This window comes from Mycetomoellerius zeteki, unplaced genomic scaffold, assembly GCF_001594055.1.
Source record: "Mycetomoellerius zeteki isolate Tzet28-1 unplaced genomic scaffold, Tzet1.0 scaffold224, whole genome shotgun sequence".
Lineage (NCBI taxonomy): Eukaryota > Metazoa > Arthropoda > Insecta > Hymenoptera > Formicidae > Mycetomoellerius > Mycetomoellerius zeteki.
This window is the reverse complement of record NW_017257199.1, coordinates 66,020-92,467: the sequence shown is the minus strand read 5'-3', so window position 1 is coordinate 92,467 and position 26,448 is coordinate 66,020. Positions and strand designations below refer to the sequence as shown.

Sequence of the window (26,448 nt, the reverse complement as noted above, 5' to 3'; positions counted from 1 at the left end):
CTCTCTCTCTCTCTCTCTCTCTCTCTCTCTCTCTCTCTCTCTCAGCCAAATTCTCGCCAAACTTTAAGTGTAAAAATGAGCATTACGTGACATGGCAAATCGCAAAGATCCGATCTTGCTTTGCTCGTTGCTTTGCCATGACTCAGGTACCTGCGCGCGTTATTTACACCTCTAGGGTGCGTTTTATTTGACGCTCACAACGCTCGCGAGTATTATTTGTCCTTATATTTAACACTTGATAAACAACAAGGATGAAATTATTCCAAGAGTATTGCGAGTCGGTAGAACGCATCCCTAGTGATATACCAAGACTCTCCGCGTCATCATGACAGCTGGTAGCAGCTGCTGGGCTCCACCTTTAATAACGTTGACATCTCGTTTGCTCGCTGTCGAATGTGCTAAGCCTCCAGCAGTATTAACACGGAAAGCGGAATTCTGTCTCACTGTCGCAAAATGCCGGTCGGCGAAACAAATCCCGATTTATTCATTGTTTAAATTTCTGTGATAAAAACGCGGATTCGACACTGAAACAAATTTCTGATTGAAAATGATATTAGAATCTTGTGGTTTGTTTTCTAATATCAATTAGAATTCTGATTATCTTAAATTAAGTTACAATAAATTCAACCACAAAATTCTGATTTGTCTCTTTTTAACCAGAATTTCAATTAATGCAACCAAATTCTCTTTTCAGAATTAAAACACGGAAAAAATATCCGCCTGTCCAAATTGTTCTCAAACGCACAGGTCTATTGTTTCAACGTGCTTCCAACACAGCATTTCTAGAAACTCTTCTTTATAATTTAATGATACGGCAAATAAATTTAGCGAACTTTTCATCGAGCACCATCGCGTTTCGATCGTCGAACTTCACAAGTGCTCTTCGCAAGCTAGAAACTTAATCCCAATTGAAAGCGGGCACACGAGAAGAAGAAAGGGGGGGGGAGGGGTGGCGGCCAAGCGTGGTGAAAATAGAGTCCACTCAAGATCTGTTCTGAAATTTCAAGAGGCTGAAGTTGATGTGCTTGTTACAAAGATTCCTTCCTCCTTCCTGCATCTCGCCGTTATGTACACTGAATTTTCCGAGAAATTCATTTTCGCCGCTATGTTGTGAATGACCTCTTTATATTTCCTGTCGCTATTTCTTCTCGATCGCAATATTCAATATTCTTTATCTTTCTATCTCTCTCGCTCCCTTTATTGTGCTATAGAGTATAGATTATAGTATAGACCTCGAGGAACAATAAGTTCGCCGCGCGAATACAGCATCTCTTATAAACGTGCGAAGTTTACTCCAGACAGACATTGTGGCTAAATATAACCGTCAATATCCCATTCAGACGCGCAGCAAAAAAGATGAACGGAAACGAGTAGACAACGGGCACTCCGCCGCAATCTTCACGTAACGCGACGAAACGATCAGAAATCATGGATATATCCGTCATATAACATTTTTACTCGCGCGCTACATGCAATGGTCGTCAGCATTGCAAAACTGTGGAATGTGGAATGAAACGAGCGAACGGACGGACGAAGTAACGTAAGATCGATGGGAGGTTCAACCTGGTTTCGCGGCCGCGGCCGCGGCGGTACCGCTCTCAAAGAAAGAAAACGCGAGGAATGCGTCGGACGGACACGCACGCGAAAATCGTTTCCCCAAAGCAATAACGCGTAAGCAATCGGTAAATCGAGCAAAATACACATTTCGCTGCTGGTGGAGCGCGAAGCGGGCCCCGATTCCGTTTGCTTTTGTTCGCAAGCCGAACTTCCGCACATGGCGGGAAAAGAATGGAATAAAACAAAAACGATGAGAGAGAAGAGAACCAACACACGAGAGATCATCTCGCATACGGAGAATTCGTGAATATTTATTTTTACGACGATCTTATCTCCATTCATCTTATCTCCATGACTGCGTCACACGCCGTGGTCTCTAGAATTAGTCAAACGGAAGCGCGGGGTGACGTAACCCCGCCAGACATCGTCTCGCGGTAACACAAGCGGTATCATCGCATTTCCGGTACGTCTCGATACGCTGAGGTCATAAACGGTAGTCTCACTGTGGCACTTATAATCTGACAGAGAGAGCGTGGGCGCACTAAGTGGAAATATTACTCCAAGGTACAATTCACAACTTACAAATTTAATAAATCGTTGCAAACTAGAGAATTGATAAGCGCAACAATGTAGTTGTTTAACTAAACTCTTCTTGTTGATACATTCATTCAATAGAAAAAGCAATAGACCGTCATATTACATTATAAAAATAATAGTGCGATGTTGAGAAAACTGCGAATAAAGAATTATAAAACAGACTTAATACGCGAGAAAAATAACAAAATGTACAGTTGACGTAATAATGAATGTCACAATGAATAAAGATAATGAGTATAAAGGTGAATCTTTTACTATTGAATTCTCGAGAATCTTCATTTCCTCGTACATTCCTTGAAGAGTTCCTTTTATTATTATAAAATACAAAATGAAACAAAAGTTTGCACAATTTCTCTCTTTCAACAAGTTCCAGTCTCCAACGTTCCTTCTTCCTTTTTTTTCTTCCTTTGGAGAGCAAACGGCTGAGCCTCGCATTCAGACAGGGAAATATTCCGTCTGTATCTTGTGTAATTAAAATGTCGCGATCGAAAAACTATTTACACGCAGCATCCGGATTTCAAAGGCACTGGCATTACTACCGAAGAATGTTAAATTAAATGTGCCATGATGTATCATATATAAGTTGCTAATTCAAGATTCAAGCGCACCGACAGACGAGAGAGACAGTCTGGAAAGGCAATTTTGCTTCTCTCCCTTCTGTCCCGCTGTAGTCGTAGATAATTAGAACTGCGAACGCAAGTGCACATATTGCATGCAGACGCGCATGCATTGCGACATTACAACCGAACTTCTCGTAACAGTGAGAATTTGACGAAAACATCAGTGTCTTCGCTGTTTTAATTCCAACGCTCTAAAAAAAATTTGCTAAATTTTAATAAATATTTGCTTGAATAGTACTAATTAAACATTTACTTACAGTATACAATATAAATATTTAGGTAAAATCATTGTCAGTAAAAAAAATAATACTTAAATCAAAATAATGGTTTCTGTATCAAATAAATATACGTTTACATTTAGTAAATATTTGGTTAGTACTATTCAAACAAGTATTTATTAAAATTTGATAATTTTTTTCAGTGAATTTTTTTCAGATGAAAAAAAATGAGATACTACGATGTAAGATAAATTTATCTGAAATAACGATAATATTAACGCCTATTTGTAAAATGTAAGTATCTTAATTGCTTAATTACAATTCTGTGCAAGAAGAATGGTAACTAAATATAGTTAAATGAATAATAAATTCACGAAAAAAAGTTCATGAACAGCAAGCTGAAATATGCATGGGCGACTATTTCGTTGGTAACAATTTACAATTTTTTCCGATTATCGTCACCAAAGATCTCACGTAACGGCAGTAAGTAACTCTTTTCCCCCGCCTGAGTTATCTCGACGTGTAAATAAAGGTAGAATACGAGGAAAGACGGGTAAAAAAAACGATAAAATTCCCGACACAGCACGCGCGTGCTCGCAACTATACAACCGAACGTTTATAACTACCGTCTTTGCATTCTCTATATAAATTCGTTTTTGCGACAAACAGCGAAATTTGTACGTACGACATGCGAAAATTTATTGCTACCGTTGCTTTTTATCTTAGTCCGATTTATTTGCTCACCAGCGTGTATCATGCATCATATGTTTTATACACCGTTCATAATTTTGGCAGAGCTAATCAAAATAAATGACGGGCTTTGTATTATTCGGTCATTGTATCGTAGTAGATTATTTTTCCATTTTCCTTCATTAAGTCACGTCAAAGTATTCCTGGGAGACGTGCATTAAAATATCTTGACTAATGAATAAATTTTCGCATCGAAATACATACCTAATTATTAAACCAATTAAAATTAAATTTGTTTCAGAATTTTTTCAACCATAATTTATAATTTATAATTAAGTTATAGAAAAAAATTAATGCAATTTAGCAAATTTATTAATTTATCTAACTAATTAAATTGTATGTGTTAAAAAAAATAAAAGAATACACACCAAAAAGATACATAAAACTATTTCTAATTCAGTATTTTTAGAAATATTTCTATTGATACAACATCTCTTTGCTATTTAGCTTCTCGATGACGAACGAGGCAATGTCGCATTTTTACAAAGAAAGCACGATCTTGTCGTCTCTAGTCTCATAGGTACACTAATGAAGACTAACGAGCGTTAAAGCATCGATACTCTGTTCTACTTGATAACCAATTTACATCGAACACTGCGAATATACACCTGGTTCGCGATTACAAAACCATCATAATGATGACATGACAAATGATTAAATGTATTATCAAAACGTTCGCTCCTTATTCGTCCAAATCATAAAAAAATAGTCGAAATAAAACTGCTACTTCTTGCATTAACATTTTATGTACAATCCTAATATTAGAGAGTGCATTTCTTATAATATAGTTCGTAGAGTATGGTTTTAAAGGATCGGAAAAAACCCAATTTTTCCAATTTTTCCGCGGATTTTTTCGGTTTTTTTCCCCAAGGGTAGAAAAATTCATTTTGGAAAAATTCACGCGTGCTCGTGAAACCTACCACGTTTGCTTCTCGGTTCTTTCCGTAAAGAAAATAATTGCGTATAGGGTATACAGCGGGATAAGTTACAGAAATTTTGAAATTGTATAAAAGATCGAGGTCGCACAATGTATTCGATAAAACATACAAAACATACACTATTGCACCATTAATGTAAGAATTAAAAATATAGAGTCCAAACATCATGTTTATATATGATAATAGTAGGTCTAGAAAATAATTTGAATTTAAACTGAATTCGTAACAAAATATTTGAAAAAAAAAAAAAAAAAATTACAAAGAGACACTTCAGGAGTTCATTAGACCGGAGTATGACAAACCAGAGTTAAAAATCTGTCTACTTAAGCTTTGCCATGTACTAAAGGAAGGTTAGATTAAGTTTTACTATAAAAGTAGAAGGATAACTAAAAAATTTTAATAAAAATAATGCTACATAATTTCATAGATCGCATTAATTTTATAAAGGAATTTAGAAGTTACTTATTATGACTTTTACATAGCAAAAACAGCAATTTTTTCAAAAAACCAATTTTTCGGAATAAAACCGAAATTTTTCCGGGTTTTTTCCCAGCAATTTGAAAAAAGCGGCTTTTTTAAAACTATATCGTAGAGTAAATAAATATTGGCTAAACTTGAGACATGCAATCTCATCGCCCATCAATTTTCGATGATCAAGCGTCGATAGTTAAACGGGTCTAATTGTAAGGATAATGTACTTATAAATCGGCCGCGGCGTCAGACGCGTGCTTAGAAAATCTGTATGTAAATCAACCCTCTGTCCACGTGTGTCACCAGCTTCGTTCATCATGACCAATGACCGACAGTCAGCGGCGGGAACTATTTTCGAATGCAAATGTATTTCAGCCGCAATTGGACAAATGTCAGCGTCGCTTTCGGACAATCATTTCTGACGGACGGATGGTCACTGGTTTCTAAACTCCGCGTTGCGACTGCTAAATCCAGCCAATTAGAACGGAATCGACGATAATGGTTACGACATGAATTACTGCTGCATCACGGTGACCGAAAGCTCCTCCTAACGTACTGCGCGCCAAAATCATCTTCGTCGATTTATCGTTCGCGTACATTAATCGTTCGCGTTAATATACATAGTTGTCGCCGTGTTATTTATACGTTCCAGGATTTTCAGAAATAATGATAAAACGAGCGAGGTAGGAAGAGAGAACGTAATATATCCGCGGTGACATTAAAATACGCGGTGATTGTCGGTTCGCTCGCTATAAATTTTCACGACAAGAGGATCAACGCGGTTAACTGAATAAACTAGATGCGGTGCACCGAGTAGTTAATCGCTAACTCGACGTAAACGCCAAGTTTCAGTTACGCTTTTCTCGCGTTGATTATCCGCTTTGGTTATTATATCATGGATACTCGCGTGCTACGAAACGAACATTTTACGCACTAATTTATCACAGCGCGTCAGGTAGATACGTTCGGAATGCGAATGTAATTTATCTGGATTTCAACGGACTCTTATTTTACATGTGCTTATGCGTTACGCTTCATCAAGCGCTTGATGAAACATAACACCTTTGGTATTTGAAGCGATATATGAAGCTTCTTTGACGACTGCAATCGGATACTCAGAAAACAGAAATGGCGAAGTGTCATTTGTACATACCATTGTTCATATCGTGAAGCAAATTATCATTTAGCGTGGTCTCGATGAATTATGAGAACAATTAATAAATAAAATGTAGAAACTAAACAAAATTATGAAGAAGGAAACTTATATTTTATTATACATAAGATAAAAATAATGACTTTCTCTCATTTAAGAAAATAATATTTTGTAGTGATGCTTCTCCAGGGTAATTACAAAATAAACAGGGATCTTGAGATGCGCAGCTACGTCACTGTCCGATTTCAGTGTAGTCACGAGAGCAAGTTACACGTCGCAGGTTGAATCACTCGAGAATCCCCTTCACGTCTGATTTTCCTCTCGTCTACAAGTAGCTCAGAAGCCATACTCTGGTGACATTCGGAGCAAGAAAGGTAGAAGGAGAAGGAGACAGAAATGGAGATTGCTGCACAAATGGAGGGAAAAAAAGATAAATATTTCATGCCACGACCCAAAGCACCCAACAACTAAATTCTCCGCAATCGGAGGCCTTGCCTTGCCCTTTTTTCCGCTGTTCGCTTCTCCTCGAAAACTTGCCGAGCTACTTTAGTCCATTTTTAGTTTCTTCGCGCACAGGTACCCGTTCCGGAATGACGGCAAGAAAGAAGGAGAAAAAAATCCGTTCTCCCTCTCTATCTTTTTTATCTCTATTCTCTCGTCAAGTTTTCGCTCGAGTACTTTATTTTCCTCGCGAGCAAGCAAGCGAGCAAACTCGCCTGTCGCGTCATTCGGGACGTCGGACAACTAAACTCGCTGTAATTGAAAGAAATAGCACGATCTATCTTCCTCGTAAAAAAATCAATCTTAACGACCCCAAGGAGGATATGCGTTTTCTCGGGACAGTAGGAATCTAGCTTATATTATAAATCATTCGCACGCCCGTAACGTTCTTCCGCCTGTAGGTAAATTCTATTACGGCTTACCGGAGCAGGTCGGAGAGATCTCGTAAACTTGTGCCAAGTACAAAATTTGACGGATGCCATTTTTCCCCATCGCGCATTACCTGCGCGAGATGGGCGGCAAAGTTCTCTCATACGTTCGCCGAAAGGCATGTTTACCGTACACGTACCGTGCTAGGTCACGTATTTCTGCGGATACTCCGCAAGTATTCCCGCCCGAGAAATCGATACGAAATCCTTTTTAGTGAGACAATTTTTATCACTTCCGAGTACTGCCAATCGAAAGTTGGCAAAAACGAACGGAGGGGAGCGCACTGAAAAAAATTTCTTGTTGAAAATGTACACTGAAAAAAAATATAGTCAATTTTAACAAATATTTAGTTCAATACTGCCAACTAAATATTTATTAAATATAAAGATATATTTATTTGATACAAGAAACATTAATTTGATTTAACGATCATTCTTTTTACTGAACAAATATTTATTTACTGTAAGTAAATGTTTAGTTGGCCGTATTGAACTAGATATTTATTAAAATTGACTATATTTTTTTTTCAGTGTATGAATCAATTTCTGGTTATTAGAATTTTAGTTAATCGGAATTCTGGTTGATACAATATTTCTGGTAAAATTTATTAGAATCCTTATTTTTACCAGTGACATAATTATATCACTCAAAACTAGTTTTCTCAACTAGAAGTCTAGTGGATTTAACCTTAAACAAAAAATTCCGATTCGTCCATTTTTCATCAGAATTATTTTATCCAACCAGACCGGCCATATTTCTCAATGTGCGTTTCACCAAGGTCGAAACTTTGTTACCTTAGTTCTCAGTAACTACGGCATAGTTTGATATGCTTCTTTTTAACATGAGCTTCTTATTAACTATGCTTGGTTTATTTCTGTTATGTGGTTGGAGAAAAACGGAAGGAAGAGAGAAAAAATGGATGGCAAAATGGTTGACACGGCGGCGGCAACGTCACTCTTCATGTCAACCATGCTATCGATTATCTAAGCTTATCTACGAGATTACGTGGAATCGAAGAGGGGAGACAAAGCTGCCAACAGTTTTGGAAATGACTGAAAGATCCTGGAGTAGATAAGATCATCCGTGGAGTGTTGCGACTCGAGACGGCCCTGCGGTCGAGAAGTCTATCGTCCTGCAACAGCGTTTCTCAACGCAAACTGGCTTCACGTCCGTATACTTAATACATAGAAAAGTCCGTATACTCCAAAAAATATTAGTGTGGATTTAACACCTTGCGGTGTCTATATAATTCTCACAGTGTTAATGTTAATATTAACACTAACATAATATGAATTTAACACCATGGGTTTTAAATTTCATACCATGATGGTATTGATATAATTACTAAAGGTTATAAATCCACACACTATGTTAATGTTAATATTAATACCAACATGGCGGGAATTATATAGACACCGCATGATATTAAAGCCACATTTTTTTCAATGTATACATACCTAGTGTTTTAGTACTAGACTAGATAGTTGGCTACTTGCAGTACTTGCTCATAAATCTATAATAGAATTATTGCGTTAAATAGTATCTGTTCTTAAAAAAAAAATGGGATTAAATTAAAATTAGAAAAAAGCTTATTTAGCGCTTACAAACTGAGGTAGTTAAGTGTAGCTAATAGATAAAAATGCACTAAAGCAGCTAACGCGTGCAAAGAGAGTTTAATTTGATATACTAGTATATTTCCAAGAAATTTTAAGTGAGAGAGTAAAAAATTTTCGATCTCCAATAAAAATTTTTCGCTTTATAGTCAACAAAATTATAACAATCACGAGATTTTTGCTCGTCTAAAATAATCAGATAGCTAAATAATTAAAATCGAAACTGCTGGGTTGCGTAAAAAAATAACGATCATACTCTGTAGCATTGCAACGCCGAGGCAACGTAATATTTCGCAAGTGCTGTAATACGTGGCATTAATTTCGCAATCCCACCATGTCAAGAGCAAAGCGTCGGTCTTTCTAGAGAACGAGTATTTAAACCGCTCGCGTCTGCGTGGCGCAGACGCAGATAGCTACAGCTCCATTTGCGAGTGTACGGTGCCGGTTTTTGCGCGAGTACACCGCGTACGTTCGTGCTGAGATTAAATACATTCGTACCGAGACTTGTTAATGAAAAGCTACATACAACTACTACCCACGTAAGCTGCTGACGACGGTTGGCCGACACAATTTTTACTCGGAAACGAACGCGTAAAGTTCGGACCAAAGGTCCATAATTTCTAAGCTACACTTTGTATGAAGTTACATTTGAAGTGAATTAGAACTGTATTCACACAGTATCGTCAGAGCGAACATTACATATTACGTACCAGTTGCACACTGACATCGGTTACATTACATTTCCTGCTTTTGAACCTAATTAAGTCTTCTCTCTCCATAACACGGAAAATGAGAGTCATAAAGTAAAATGATGAATTGCTGAAATGAACTTATTGTTAGTGTTTAGTTTTTCTACAAAGATCTTAAACATTACGAAAATGCTAGCGTTGTTTGTTTTATCAACTATACACGCAATAATTTTCATCAATTTTCATATTACTTTTATAGATTTAAAAATCCTTTTTCATCAAAATTAAAATAGTAGATATGCATTAATACTAGCCTGGTGGAGTGCCGAGAACGAAAAAAATTTTGAAATTGAAATTGATTTTTTACTATTTCTTAGGCCACAATATGGTCTATATCTAGAGCTATCGAGTGATAACATTTGCTTGATATGAAAGCTCTGTAATTTGTAATTACAAAACTGGAGTTCAGACTAGTAACTTACATGAAAAAACATTGTTATTGGAACTTAAGGTGTCTTTTTACACTGACGCTTGATATTTGTTAATTTTTACCGTAGCTTGTTTTAACGCTAAAAATGAGCCCCAGCATGAAAATTGAAAAGGCACCTTTTTAGACATCTGATTCGAAATACAAAAATTTTAACATATGTGTGCGTGTGATACATACTGATGTAATAAAGTAACGATGTGTCGAAGCTCATTCATGCGTGTATAAGTTGCATTTTATTGATAAATAATGATCCTATTGCATTCAATCATCTCATATTCAGTCATCTCGCCAACATCCTAATAAGAGAACCTCTGTCTCGTCAATTCGGCCGTTGAGAAACACTGTCTTACACACGCTGCACCTACAACAAACGGCCGGCGACCCCAGGCGCTCTTTGTCCTCTCGACTCCCCTTCGCCCTTCCATCACCGTTCAGACCGAACCTCTCTTTTCTGCCTTTGTCCCGTCTCACTCTCACTATTTCTTCAACCATCGTGCGTCAGTACCTTCGGCTCGTTCGACGGAACGGGCCGAGATTCCAGACTAAAAACGCATTCAGATCGACTATTTCGGTAAGAGGCGATACATCGCTTTCACCGTGAATTCTTCAACTTTAGACCGTTTAGAACGGTAGTCTATGTTCGGTTATTCTCTGTTTTAGAACGTTTGTTTATCTTCAATATAATTTTAATACATATTTCGATTAGTAAATGTTTTATTTTTGGATAAATTCTAGAAGAGGATTTACTCAAACCTTGGAAAATAATTTACCTGAAAAGTTTCTGATTTCTTCACACAGGTAGAAAAAAATCCTTTTTTTCTACCTGAAGAAATCAGAGACGTCCAAATTTTCCAGGTTCCTCCTCGACATGATAATACGACCTGATTGTATATTATGTATAACTAACTGGCTGTTTATCGTAAGATGCGAATTCAATGATCAAAACATTCAATTCCTTCGATACCTAAATAAACTATATATGCACTCAATGCATATTTCATTACGGGAAGTGCAAACGTGAGTTTAACGGAAACGAGTGATATTCCTACTCCATCCCTAGTGTCAGTCTCTGGAAATGTAGATAGAGAGATCTGCTACAGATAAGAGAAATATATTCTACAAAGTCAATTCGCATACGAGGGGTAGTTAATAACGCAGTCCTGTTAGTTGACCGGCGAATAGAACGAACGTACGATACTGTTAGAGCGTTTAATTGAATTTTCGGTCTGGTGTTCGGTGATTTTAGTTAACTACCAGAAACTAAAATACCAACCGCGAACAAGACGCGGATTTATGTTACGCATGCGGTATTGCAACCGCCAGGACAGCAAATCCCACTTCGGTGCCGGAATATCGATGATTCAACGCGCGAGACATGACTAACCATCTTGCGTCGTTTCATCGGCGCGCTCGGGAAACGGAACTCATTAAATTCGCAGAATATTTCACGAACAATCGCGGCTTCGGTTCCCGGAGATCTCCCCCGGTTCTCTCACACCATTCAACCGCTCTCATTCCCGGCCGGGCAATTAAATCAGCATATCCGCGCATTACACGCGGGCTGAAGTCCTGCAAGGAATCTTAAGTTGCTAATCCGTGGACGTATTTAACCAGAGAGAACGATGCGAGAGTTTAGCGATCGTCGCATCTCGTCGTCAAGCGAGTACGTACACTTGCGTACCATTTATCAATTCGAATTTACCGACCGCGATTATGCAGGAAAGTAATTGACATACATATTATACATAAACACCACAGGAACTTCCTGCTTGCCAGCTGATGTCGCGTCACATCAGGATTAACGTGGCGTTGTAATAACATCGAGAAAGAGATTAAACTTGATTAATTTTCATCCCTGGCGCGTTTGAATAAAAATTTCCTCACACCATACAATCTGAAAACAACGACGCGCGTTGCAATCAATGAAATCATAATCATTATTCAGTGAACGTAATTAAAAATAGAACACTGCACTTTAAATTACGCTAATACCTATTGAAATTGGAATAACGATTTACTTTCATCGTATCTGACCGCAGTAAATCGTTCTGATTTCAATTACCTCTCGGAACAAAGGTGACAGATACGAATACTATTCTCAGCGTGCAAATCCATCTTCACGGGAATCTAAGCGGCACCATTTTCCAGAACCAGCCCGAACTTCCAACCGCGCGCGATTTCTATGTTCCCAGGATCCACGGAGTAAGCGACTTTGGGGCAACCTATAAAATATGGCCGAGTCCCCGTGAGATTGGCCGAAAAGTACACGCCATTCTCCCTTCCTCTTCCGGTCGACACGCAGCCAGCTCGGGCGACCGTGGCTAACGTAATTCTAGAATCGGCCGAGCGTTTTCTCGCTGTTTGCATAATCCCCTGGATTGTACACTTGTTTACGTCCCTCACATACCGACATTTACAATCTCTAACCTACTCGTAACGGAATAAGGACAACTGCGTACGAAAGAATCTCTAAGAGGCTTTCCGTAATATCGCATTTTTCAAAAATAAAAAAAAATATCGATTCTATTTTAGCGAAACTATAAATACATATACGTATTAAAAATATAGAATGATTCTGAAGTCTGAAGAACTAACAAGTATAACCAAAAAAGAGTATAGTGATTTTTCACAAAAAAATAAGTCAAAAATATTTCACACAACACTTCGTTTTTAAGAAAATATTTCAATTCACATTTTGAACTTATTCCTTCATGACAAATGATTCCTTTTTCCAGTTACTATTTTGTATTACAAATATTTTTTTCGTTGTAATTCAAATAATTTGTTCTTCAGAAAATATGCATGTCATATATGCTTATCTTTGTGGTTTATGTCAACGTGAAAAACAAAATTGTTTCTTTTTATGTTTTTGTCTTTTTTTGGCAAATCTCCAGCGTTTCGGTACCATATTTTACATCGGCATTGGCTATACTCAATACACGCTGCTTTGAATACGAATCAATGGAACTCATCGGCATCATTGTTAGCAAACACATAGGGATATTCGAATAAAAATGCAGCGACGTGTTTTCGAATAAAACTCAGAGAGATGCGACAGAGTCCAAGCTTCAAGGGAAGCTTGGAAAATACCTAATACTGCTTAAAAACACGCAAAAGTCTCTCGGGACTAAATTCTCATGCAAAATAACGTCCGCATCCGATTGGCTGAATGAAGACGTTCGCAGATGGATCTCTTACATCTGCAACTACAATACCAATAAAATAATACCGACATGGATCGCAGTTATTCGCAGGCCTGCGCATGCGAAGGAATATGATCCTCCCGCATGTATCACTTTCAATTCGCCTGTCAAGCGTAATAAATACAAAATTGATCATTTTTTAAGCGTGCCATACACTTGATAAAGATTAAATCAGCACAATGGATGTTGATTAATCGTCTTGCGGACCAAACAACTTTAGCTGATCTATCCGATAGTTTCTCTGTTCTCTGTGTTAATTTTACAATCTGATAGTGTTGTACGATGTTACAATCTGTTCTAATATACGTTCTATGTTACGCTCCATTATAGCAGAAAATTATATGCGAAATGTATGCATATGGTTATACGATGTATGTAACATCCTAAATCTATCGATTCGCCTTTTCTCGACCAATTCTCCCCATAGAATTGATATTTTGCAAATAATATAAAAAACCAACATACAGCTTTTTCATACGAAAAAAACAAAAATCTTAAATATAGTAACTATTGTATTGTAAATCCAAGAATTGCTCGATTATTGGTCGTTGTATTAATTTGATTTGCTGTGCAAACTTTCGAGCGTTATTACACTTAATTGTTTAAAAAGCATAACATTTCAAACTTCTAAGACAATAAAATCTTATTCTTCGTCTAGTTTCAAATTGTCTTAAGAAATTTACCACAAGAAATCTTTAATGTGTGTCGAAAAAAAAACTAGCAACAAATGATCTCTCCCTCGATCATATTTTCGATGAAGAAAAATGAACTGCTGATTAAGTAAGATTGAAGATTGAAGATTAAGTAAGGAATCCAAGGATGTGTGTGTGCGTGTGCGTGTGCGTGTGTGAAAGATGATCCAAAGGGTCGTTGTATACTTCATATTTTCCGGTAGGGTGCCGCAGCAAATCGGAGTCGCGCATATGAAGACAAAGACAACCGGAATACCTTTCACGGATTACAATGTGAATACAACCGTGGTTTTCTTCCTCGTCCTAATTCTGTCTCTCACCTTCTCCCAGGGGGTAATAAAGCTGCGATACAGTACAATACACTCAGAGAGGAACCCTCTTCACCGTTACCTTTCGCCTGCGCGCCCCATCGAATCGTTTACGATGTTTTCCGACAATTTTAACGAAAGAAAGGCAATTTTGTCCGCTTTCACAACCCGGCACGTCTTAACTTTTATCCAATTATCAATTTTGCCAATCATCAAAAATTTCCGCCCGGAAGATACACGCGCGACGCGCGTGACGATCCAAATCGGACGCGCTGTCCGAATCAACGCGAGTTGCTGTAACTCGGGTACGGAGATCAATAATGTTCGCAACTCTCATTTCCTCGCCCACCATTATACGCTTCTCGTGGCTTTTGGCCTTTTAAACCTTTTGTGTCCGGCGTGAGATTCTAGAGGAAAAGGAATGAAACATGAAACCTAGTAACACGTCGTCTATTATCCAACTTTCCCTCACCAAAAATTCTTTAAAAATGCAGTTTTTAATTTTTAATATTTATAAAGGAGAATGTTTTATTCTTTACGTGCACTAGAATTTCTTATATATTGTCATTTAAACAATATGACTTAAGTACTTTTACGTTTAAAAGTCCCCTAGCATATATAGAGAGTTAAGATGCCGCGTTATTTTCCTATTCATTACTTCGTTACGAGTATTTTTAGAAATATTGATTAATGGATTCTATATTGTAAGCAACGAGCTATTGTAAACGGTACAATCTTGGGACCAGAGAGCTTGGCTTAAACACGATGAAATCGAGGAGTGAAATCACTGAGGTAATTTTTGTACAAGGACTTACTTACAGGTAATTCAACGGCAATCCAAACGAAATTTTGGGTAATCTTTGGGTAATTTTTTGATAAATCTAAATAATGTTTAGAATCCTCAGGTATCTTTTTATTTATATCTAACTTAATTAGTCGCAAAATTTTTAATTTAACACTGAGTTGTGATCGTTTAACAACAAGCCTGTTACTATTGGTGTTTCTTTAAAAATATTTTTTATTTTATAAAATATCTATTAATATTTATATTCAATTGAATATTGTTTTGTTAGTATTAAAAAATTTCAAACATTACGAGTAATCAAACGTGTTACTCTCTGTACATATAATACATATTCTGTTTGCGAAATTTTTATATTTTTGTGTTCCTGTATGCAATAAATATTTGTTTCGTAAAATTGCGTTTTTTTTTTCTGAAGCAGTAAAAATCTAAAATCAATGTTCTCGAAGATACTTATCACAGTGATCTATAAAGATATTCCAGAGTAATCTGAAGAAATAATACTTTATGTACTCGTATAGGATAATCTTAGATGAGCAAAGTAAATTTGGAAAAATCTTGAGTAATCTCAGAAAATATGACGTAATTTTAAATGCTCAAAAGTAATATGACGTATCACGTAGTCTTTGATAATCTGGAATAATTTGAGGTAGTATTAGGTAATCTTAAGTAATCCAAGGTAATTTAAAGGTAATCCATATCAAGGATAATTTTTGTACATTATAACCGTTATAGTGACCAATACCTCGGATGAAATCGTTTCAAAGATATCGGAAAGATTTCAAAGGTCGGTAAATGAATAAAAATCAGAATATCCAATGATATCAATAGATCATTTCACTCTGTCAGACGAGAATATCTTTATATATCTTTTTATCTATATCCATCTCGAGTTGTTTCTTCGACTTGCTCGTTTACTACTATTTGATACATTTAAAAAATGTACTAAATCTTAATATATATTATATATTTCTTTGAATAATAGAAGAGAAGGTGGTATTATGGCCAGTGTATATATTGTGGCCTCCCTTAATATTTTCGCTATTATATAGCGAATCCTAATGATTACTTATGGAATTATTAGTTTAGTAGCTCGCCATTACACAATGACGCTAAATATTACCAATACTCAATAACCAACACTTATTATAACGCATTTTTACTTTTAAGAACTATTTCGAAACGTTTCTGTGGTACACTTTAGCATTTAATTATATTATCTACTTCCTCATTTTTCTTAAACTTGAGCGTATTATCACATGAATATATGTATTTTTGAGTGTGTTATCTGCTATTTAACATTTTATTTGACTGTATATATTTTGATTGATTTACGCAAATTTAAACGATACCGTAGCGTTTTGCTAATGAGGCCCTCTATGGACATTAATTCTCACGACCTCGTTTTGAGGTTTTCATATAAAAATAATTATTTGATAATCGATTGTAGCTCTACTGTTAAAATCTATAGTTTTTTTTATATTACGTGTATTATTTTTAGTATTGAGCAGCTTATATGCAGAAGTTATATGAATGTATATACATTCATTCGCATACATTTTAAAATGTTTTACTTTTTTGTTAATTTTGTAACCAAATACTGTTTTCTAAACAAAACTAATATTTTAAGGCTATCTTCTTGAGGCTTCCACGGATACTTTCTGTATGAAGGCTATTTTTATGGAAGGCCACATTACTTTCTACCCATTTTTTTCTTAAAGTCATTATGCAATGTCGCCACATTTTTATTAATAATATCCTAAGTAATATTTCGTAACTTTGAGTCCAGAATCAATTCAATAACATTTTAATGAATGTAATTGTCAAATTTTAAACTTAAATATTGATTATTAACAAAGTTATTGTGTAAAATGTAACTGGGATGCCATAATACCACCTTCTCCTCTACTAATTAAAATATTTACTCGCAGTAAATAAATATTTACTCAATAAGAAAAATGATAGTTAAATCAAATTAATAATTTTTATATCAAAGGAGGAATATATGTTTAGTAAATATTTACTTAGAACTATTTAAACAAATATTTATTAAAATTGAGTATTTTTTCAGTGTATGCCGGTGCCATTTCGGAACAGTCATTACTGACTGAATTAAATATTATAAGCAAATAATAATCCTCGCAAGGAACGAAATCGTCCAAATATTCAAGTCGTTTAATACAAAAGCAACATGAAAGATCAAATTTAATATTATAATTCGCAAGATCGCGAGTAGAATTCCAACCGTAGGCCTATGTATCGCGTAATTTACGTTTAGAAACTTCACAGATTATTTTAAAGATTAATGATCCACACGAATTTACAACACATCAATTTAATATTTATCCAATATCTAATTATTCATCATGGAATGTCTTAGAATGAAATTATTTTGGCATATTCGCGTGATTCATCCAAGGAGCATTTCACTCTCAAGTCTTAGGCTGCGTCTTTCACTCGCAAGTCTTAACATTAAATGTTAAACAAGGACAGATGATGAGAGAATCCGAGGCATCGGAGACATCCGAGCGACTTTTCCGAACGCAGCCTTAGTAAGTCGGTGCGTTTAAGCGTTTAAGAAACGAGTTAGCGCGAATCAACGAGCACGAATAGCGAAAATAGTACGAGGAATCAGTAGAGGCCAGTGAAAATAAGGAGCGAGTCAAAATGAGTCAGCGAGAATCGAACGATGTTTATTTGGCTCGAGAGTGAAATGCCTCTTGGATTCGTCAGTCCAAACTCAGGCATGCTGTTTATCACGTTAGAATTCATGTGTTACACTGCGACTCGCATCAATATGCCATACTTCGCCGGCAAACATTGCGCACGTTAAGCGTATCAGTTAAACTAATTTTACATTTGGGAATTTCAACGAGGAAAGACACAACATGCCTATACAGATGATGTATCTCCTTTCTTTCTCCTGCAGATTCGAGCCGCAAGTCGTATTGCGTCACCCGGTAAACAACGGTAAACAGCGGTAAACCATCTCGTTAGAGCAAGAGACGCATCGAGCACGTCATCGAGAAGAACCCGTCTGTGTATGAATCCTTTGCGTGTTCGTTCCTTCTCCTTACAAATAACAAACAAAGCGGCCACAGCAAGTTAATTTCTCACCGAATTACTTTCGCACGTTGGTGATTTATCAGATCTAACAATGAAGTTGTTTAAAAATACTAAAATAATTGAAATTCCATTCATGCTTTTGTTCATATTTTAAAAATATAATCTTTTTTGTTTATAAATTATATAAATATTTCTTTTAAATAATCAAAGAGATATTGATGACTAATTCTTTTTTTACAATATTTAAATCGTTTTATAAATTTATTTTGCTCCTTAATTTTGTAAATTTTCAGTATACGGCTGTACAGTCTAAAAGGTTAAAAAGTATATATATATATATATGTGTATGTACGCGCGCATGGGTGTATACTTCAATTGTAAGACTGAACTATACTTTATAAACAAAAGAAAACTATATATATATATATATATATATGAAAATATATAGGAAATTGTATATTTCTATAACATTTATTTAAATAAAAATATTACGTCATTAAATTATACCAAAGGAGCAATTGTTCACTTATAAAAGAAATATATGTTACGCGATATCAAGTGCGACAAGAGAGTATTAATATGGAATGTCAATAAAAAGTAATCCGTTTGTTTGATATTATATTGACTACCTTTGAAACGAGCTCATACATGTGATTGAAAGTGAATGAAAAATAGTTTTTGGAAAGTCCGACAATTACGTAATTGTCACAAAAGATTTACAATCAGCGATAAACGAGAATTCACAATTTCTTTATGTACGGTTCATCGAAAAACGACACGAATAATGACTCAGTTTTCTTTTGGTTCTTAAGTGCTCTAGAGAAACAGATTAACGATCCGAATTGTGGAACCAAAATTAGTAACTGTCGTCTGACGTTTATCGATCGTACCCCCGGAATCATGACAGGAAAGTTTTTCGCAAACCTACATTTCTAGTGCCACGTGCAACTGAAACAACGTTATTCGCTCGAGTGCATCTTCTTTGAGCGTAAATCGCCTGACGGGCGACTTTCTTGTATCTTTTTTTTTTAACTTTTCAACCAGCTCATGTCAAAAGGCAACTTGATTTTTTTAAACAATTTTATTAACTCTTTTATTCTCGTGCACATTGTTTACAACACCAGTCGCGCGCGTCAGTTAAGAAAACTGCAGAGCGAGTTAGTTATACAAATAAATAATTGGTGCGCAAATTATAAATAATTATTTAATAAATTTATTGTTATTATTAGAAACTAATTTAAATCTATGCACCGTGTTGGGAAAATATCTGGGTTAAACGTTAATTTTGTGTGCACCGTGTGCGATTACGTAAGCAGTACAAACAACTATAATATTAAACGTATGCGGAAGTTCGCAGCTTCTGCGATCGACCATCCGTGGTCGCTCGGAAACATAAGTCACAATAATTGATGCTCGATGTAACGGAATTTCTCTGAGTTTCTCTGAGTTAAATAACAAGCTAACAAGACAAAAAGCTGTCAAGTAGAATTTTCAAATATTATTAGAGCTTTCCAGGAATGGTAAATGTACTTTCTGATTTATTCACATTTCCATCAGCGTGGATTAACTTTAATCTCGGTTCAATTCTTGAAATTAAAAAAAGATGAAGAGCAAGTTGAACCGAGATTAAAGTTAATCTACGTTGATTTAAACGGGCATTAATTTGTATTTCTTTGAATTACGTGTATGAAAAAATTTAAATACGTTAGAAATAAGTTAAATATTAATTATGATAAGAAGGCTGGCGAATTGGAGAATAAATTAAATGTCAAAGAACAAATTAATTGCACGGATAGCTAGACCGACAAGATACGAGACTCTGAATTTTAAATTTGTATTATTCGAGAAGCACACAGTGCTTGTGAGTTCAAAACAATCTCCCCCCGCCCCCGTATTATTATCTTGCTTTATATTAATTCATGTATAAATATCCATTTGGTAAAATTAATTTAAGAAATGAGAAAAATACGCCGGCTGAATATATTGTATACAGTGGAGCTGTACCGATTATTATTATCCCCTGGGAAAATGCTTTCCTCCCCCCTCCCTCCGTTATCCGACATTCCATGACAAACGGAACTTCGATCACGGTTGCGTTTTTTAACCATAGTGGAAACTGCGGCCACTCACTTCATTCAATTTAAAACAAATTTATCTTTTCAAAAAATAATTTAATATGTAATTGTAAATCTGTTATTACAAAAAATAACAATTCCAGTGGTTGCTTAACAGTCATTGAATCTCCATTAAAGAAACTTCGAACTGATTTCTCTTGCATCAGGGATGTGCGATACGTGCGTTGCTATACGAAAAAAAAATGATTCTTTGCAAAAATGCCAATTACAAATCATCTTTGAACTTTAAAGGCGTCGATATTTTTATAAAAAATCGTTTTTTTTTCTCGTAACAATATGTATTCTTTTATCGTATCGATATCGTACATTAGGGATAGGTGATACAGTATATATTTTAAATATCGATATTTTTGGTCTTTTTTTCCAATATTTTGTACCGATATTGTACATTGAAAAAAAATTTGCTGAATTTTAATAAATATTTATTTCAATAGTACTAACGAAATATTTACTTACAGTAAATAAGTATTTACTCAAAATAAAAAAGCTATGCTTAAATCAAATAAATATATGTTTACAGTTAGTAAATATTTCGTTAGTACTATTGAAACAAATATTTACTAAAATTTAGTAAATTTTTTTTCAGTATATCTTTCGATATTGATGTCTATCGATATTTAATCAAGAATATCGAACTTCCGATACGGGGTGCGTTCCGTTTTATGCTTACAGCACTTGTAAGCATCATTTGCCTCCTTTAATATTTGATAGATAAGACAAAGATGAATTTATGCTTACAGCGTGTGAGCGTGAAGACGAAATTATTTATCATAGGTACTCATTATTATAAGAATGTATAAGATTAGAATCATATAAGTAAATAAAATAAAAATAAAAATGTGCAAATATATATATATATACATTGTATGTTATAAAAGTGAAAGTATATACATATATAATATATACATATATACGTATATATGTATACATATATTTCAATTAGTACTGTATATACAGGGTGTCCGAAAAATCGAGATCAATACTTCGAAAAGTGATTCGGAATCCAAAAAGAAGGAAAAAAAGCTATATAAACATAGGTCCGGAAATAAGTCGTTTCCGAGTTATAATTTTTATAATATATTAAAAAAAAATTATAATTTATTTTTCATAATCACAATCGTAATTTATTTTAGTGTTTTAACATAAATAATAACTACATTTCGGACTATTTTGGCGTTAACCAGGATGCACCACGTGGAGATATAGTCTTGACATCCCTCTAATAAAGTAAGAAAAATTTAAAAATAAAGAAATAAAAAAAGAAGGATACCAAACGGACTATGCTTCCACGTGGTGCATCCTGATTAACCAAAATAGTCCAAAATGTAGTTATTTATGTTAAAACACTATGAAATAAATTATAACTGTAATTATGAAAAATAAATAACTATCTTTTTTAACATAAAAGCGATTATAACTCGGAAACGACTTATTTCCGGACCTATGTTTATACAGCTTTTTTTCCTGCTTTTTGGGTCCCGAATTACTTTCCGAAGTATTGACCTCGATTTTCCGGACACCCTGTATAATATCTATGTACATAATATACTAGTTGGGATAAGAATAATTTTTTAAAAATTCTGATAAGAATAGTTATTCAAAGGATCGATGAAATAGATCTTAAAAAGATCTTCGGCTGTTATTTTTACAAAAAGATCAATTTTTGTGCGTCGCATATCAATATACATGCATGTATTGACTAAAAATGGAAATATCGATATCAGCAATATCGTACATTACCCAACCGATATTTTGATGTATCAATATATTCCTGTTTACGACACATTACGATACAAAATATCAAGATTTTTTTTCTATATCGCCCATCCAGCTCTGTGAAGCTGGCACCCCTAAATGCGAATTGTGACAAAATAAACATCGCATTCGATTGTCCACCACGCGTACGCGTTTGTCCACCCCCAATTTTCTTTTGTCCACCTTTCAAAAAAAAGTTATAAACAAATAAAAATTTGTAGCACTCCCATGTCAACTTTCTTCCAAATTATATACGGGATTCGATTGTCCACCACACGTACGCGTTTGTCCACCCCCAATTTTCTTTCGTCCACCTTTCAAAAAAAAGTTATAAACAAATTAAAGTTAAACAATTCGTCACTGCACACCTAAATGCGTCTACTTCCTAATTACACACGGGATTCGATTGTCCACCACGCGTATGTGTTTGTTCACGCATAATTCTCTTCTGTCCAATTATGCGTGAACAAACACATACGCGTGGTGGACAATCGAATCCCGTGTGTAATTAGGAAGTAGACGCATTTAGGTGTGCAGTGACGAATTGTTTAACTTTAATTTGTTTATAACTTTTTTTTAAAAGGTGGACGAAAGAAAATTGGGGGTGGACAAACGCGTACGTGTGGTGGACAATCGAATCCCGTATATAATTTGGAAGAAAGTTGACATGGGAGTGCTACAAATTTTTATTTGTTTATAACTTTTTTTTGAAAGGTGGACAAAAGAAAATTGGGGGTGGACAAACGCGTACGCGTAGTGGACAATCGAATGCGATGTTCATTTTGTCACAATTCGCATTTAGGGGTGCCAGCTTCACAGAGCTCGCACATCCTTAATTTGCATTTCTTTCATTTTCATGATCGTATATGTCGGGTCGGACATTTGGAATTTTATTGTATTTTTTTCTTATTTCGAAAGTTTATCCTCGAGGAAAGCCGATGGTTAGCACGCCTTGATCGGCATTCATGGCGTCCGCCATGCTTTTCTCACGGACAGGTGAACACCTAGACATTACCAGTTTCTTATAGTACCTATACCTGCTGCGTCTTTCCTTCGGACTTGTCGGTTTAACGATAAGAAGGGAGCAGCGTAGTGCGTAGTCCGTTTCAACTAAAGATCCTCTATAAGGTAAACGTCCCAATGACCGGACATGTCCTACCTATATCCGGACACTTACTTAAAATTTTTTTAATATTAATCTTAAATGCTTTTTTATTACATAACTATTAGTATTATAATTTAATTGTATTAAAAATTAAATCATAACATATTAAAAAAAAGCATTTAAGATTAATAATAATAAATTATGAAGATTTGAGATTAATAACAATAATAAATTTAAAATAAATAGTAATAAGTGGGACGTTCTTAATAAGAATCTTATAGACACGAGCCGCAGTTTTGTATATATAGTGGAGGAGTTTTAACAAAATCAGCGAGAGAGAAGAAAATACATATACCATTTCTTTCTCATTCTGTTCTATTTTTTTCTTATATATTTTTCTTTCTCAAAAATTATTAAAACGTGACCGATCAAAAATGGCCTTCCCATGTCCAGACTCTTAGAGGACTCCTAAGGTTTGTTCGCGTCGCGCATGCTCCAACACGTTCCAATATATGCTCCTATTAGAAGCCATAGCTTCTACTCGCTCCAACGCGCTTGATAGAATGAGGTAGGAGCTATGATAAGAGCACGTTGGAGCATCGCAGCTTGCGATGCGAACAAACCTCTAGTTTTAATGGACAGTGACGCCAGTGACGGCAGTAGTGGCTCGCTAGGTCCCACAGAGCAGCTCGAGGTGAGGCCCCGCTGTGAAAACCAACTCCCTCCACTACGCCGGGGTCACACCGGTACACTCACACACGCGTGCAAATCACATTCGCGCATGCGCGAGTAAGTTTCAGATTCGAACACACTGACACGTCTTCGTAGAGAAGGCGCGTAACCTCGAGAAAGATATAATCTACTCACCAAGAGTTCCGCAGAGTAGCAGCACGAAGGTGAGCGACGTAGACAACGCGATGAGAAGCCGGGGGGGGGGCCTCGCCCCGGACCGCCGCGTAACGCGTTTTCCCAGCATCGTCGGTCCCCGAATCCACCTCCACTTCTAATGGCACGGTCCAGCGTCCTCGGCGTCTATTTACTCCTTTCTACGCCTTTTTCTGTCCTCTTGCTGTCCGACGCTTCGTCCTCTTTTCGGTCTACGCGTACCTTTCAACCTTTCAATGGTTACTATACACTATTCCCACATGCGCCTCTCATCGTGTCCCACCTTTATTTATTTTACGTTCCGACTGTATCCAGATATTGAATGAAACGAACTAGGCACACGTCACAGTCACACACGCGCTCATGTATAAAACTGTAACGGTGCCGCGTCGAGACGTCCCGCGAATATCGGCAGCGATAGCTGAGCTCTTCACCGAAGAGCGAGAACCAGCAAGAACGACGCCGTGCAAACGCGCCTACCCGACTGAACGTTACGAGGACACGGACACGACGCGCTCGCTTCACCCTACCTGCTCGCTCGCGCTCACTCGCTTGCCTGGCTGGCCGCTTGGAATCCTCCCCCTCCGCCCGTACTGAGCAGCGAGTACCCCCACTCCTCGGCCTCACTCTACCCGCGCCAGCCGCCAGGCAGCGACGTCGACCCCTTCCTCACCGACGACGTACAAACAGCGATCGCCCCCACTAGTCCATGCTACTTGTTGATCTTCGTTCAGGGATGCATAACCATGCCTTGCACCCGATTCTCTTCTCGCTTGATCTAAAAAAGGAAAATGTATATGAACTGTAATTTCCTTTTCACAGACAAATAGTTATAAAAAGTGTATATAAAATAAATTGAAATACAATTTAATACATTCAGGGTGTCCTGCGAGACTTTTGCCAAACGCTTTTTGTAGATAGAGCGGACTAAATTGACAATGAGTCAAAAAGTCCTCTAACATTTTATAATTTTCGCAATGGTTAACGAGATATTAATTACTAAAAATTGTCGAATATTGGTCTTCAATCATTTTTTACTCAAATACTATCAACTTTACAGAAAAGCAACAAGAGACAAGAATTGCTTAATTTCTTCTCATAAAGTTCTGAGAATTTTTTCAGAATTCTTTAATACTGTATTTTCTCATGTTGATAAAAAATAGTTAATTGCCAATAAGAAAATGCAGTACTAAAAAATTGACTCTTGAAAGTATCTTTCTCAAAATTCTGAAAAAATTCTTAGAGCTCGATAGGAAGAAAAGAAACAATTTTTTGTCTCTTGCGATTTTTCTGTAAAGTTGATAGTATTTGAGTAAAAAATTATTGAAGACCAATATTCGGCAATTTTTAATAATTAATATCTCGTTAACTATTGTGAAAAATTGCAAAATGGTAGAGAACTTTTCGACTCAGTTTAGTCCGCTCTATCTATTGTACAAAAATCGTTTGGCAAAAATCTCACGGGACATCCTGTATAATATAATATACATATAATATATAATAATGTGTTAAATATATAATGTAATATAACACAATTTTGTAATCGCTGTAATGTTGTTACCATTTTGAATATTCCATTAATAATACATTAATGTAAAAAATGTTAACAATTAAAATGAAATAAGAATACTAAATAATTAAACGCACTTTTTAAAATTAATATTTATGATTAATAGTATCATTTACTTTGAAATAATAATTCACTAAATAAAAAAGTAAAAGTTTGTTTTAAAAAAGCTTCTAGGAGAGGTAAAAAGTTTATATTAAATATAAAAATATTCAAAAATATACGTATGTACAATAAATAAAGTTTAAAGAAATAAAAAGGAATCACTTAGGCAAAAAGATTTAAAATATTAATTGGGGTTAAGAACAGGGATATAAACTCATTGCAATTAACCCAGTTTTATTATACATTGTAAATCGACGTTAAGAGTTTCTTTATTTTAGAGTACATGTATATGATCTACAACTTGAAAAAATTTATTTCACGTAAATTTATACAGCATGGCACTTTCTATTCTCACACATAAAAAAAATTACAAGAATAATTTTGTTTTTATATATTTCAAGCTGTGAATGTAAGATATAGATCATGCATTACTGCATTTCAATAATTACACGAATATATAGTTGTTTATCTTTATACGCAAAAAATTAAATGAAAATGAATGCAATATACGCATCTGATATTCCGCACACTGCCTGCAATTAAAATCTTCATTCGCAATTTGTTAACGCGTAATTATTTTAATTAAAAAACACGTGAAAAATGCATCTATCGTAATAAGCACCACATATTTCGCTAAATGTTATATAGATTCGTTTTAATTGCGTAGTAATGAGTACCTATACATACAAGTACTCAATATAACTTTATTTACATGTATACACACGCAGACACACATTTCTCGCGTATTCACCAAATTTAAAATAAAATGTGTATTATACCTCTTGATAGAAAGATTAAT

The 26,448-nt window shown here is 35.5% G+C and overlaps 1 protein-coding gene across 1 annotated transcript in view; it reads right to left on the bottom strand.

The window, feature by feature from the left end:
* The window catches only part of shg (DE-cadherin), a 155,640-nt gene extending 131,123 nt beyond the window's left edge, over positions 1 to 24,517 (bottom strand). Inside the window, exon 1 of the mRNA XM_018448722.1 lies at positions 23,960 to 24,517. Coding sequence (XP_018304224.1) covers positions 23,960 to 24,068 — 109 coding nt within the window. The 5' untranslated portion in view covers positions 24,069 to 24,517. The remainder of the gene's footprint in view (positions 1 to 23,959) is intronic.
* Positions 24,518 to 26,448: the final 1,931 nt, after the last annotated feature.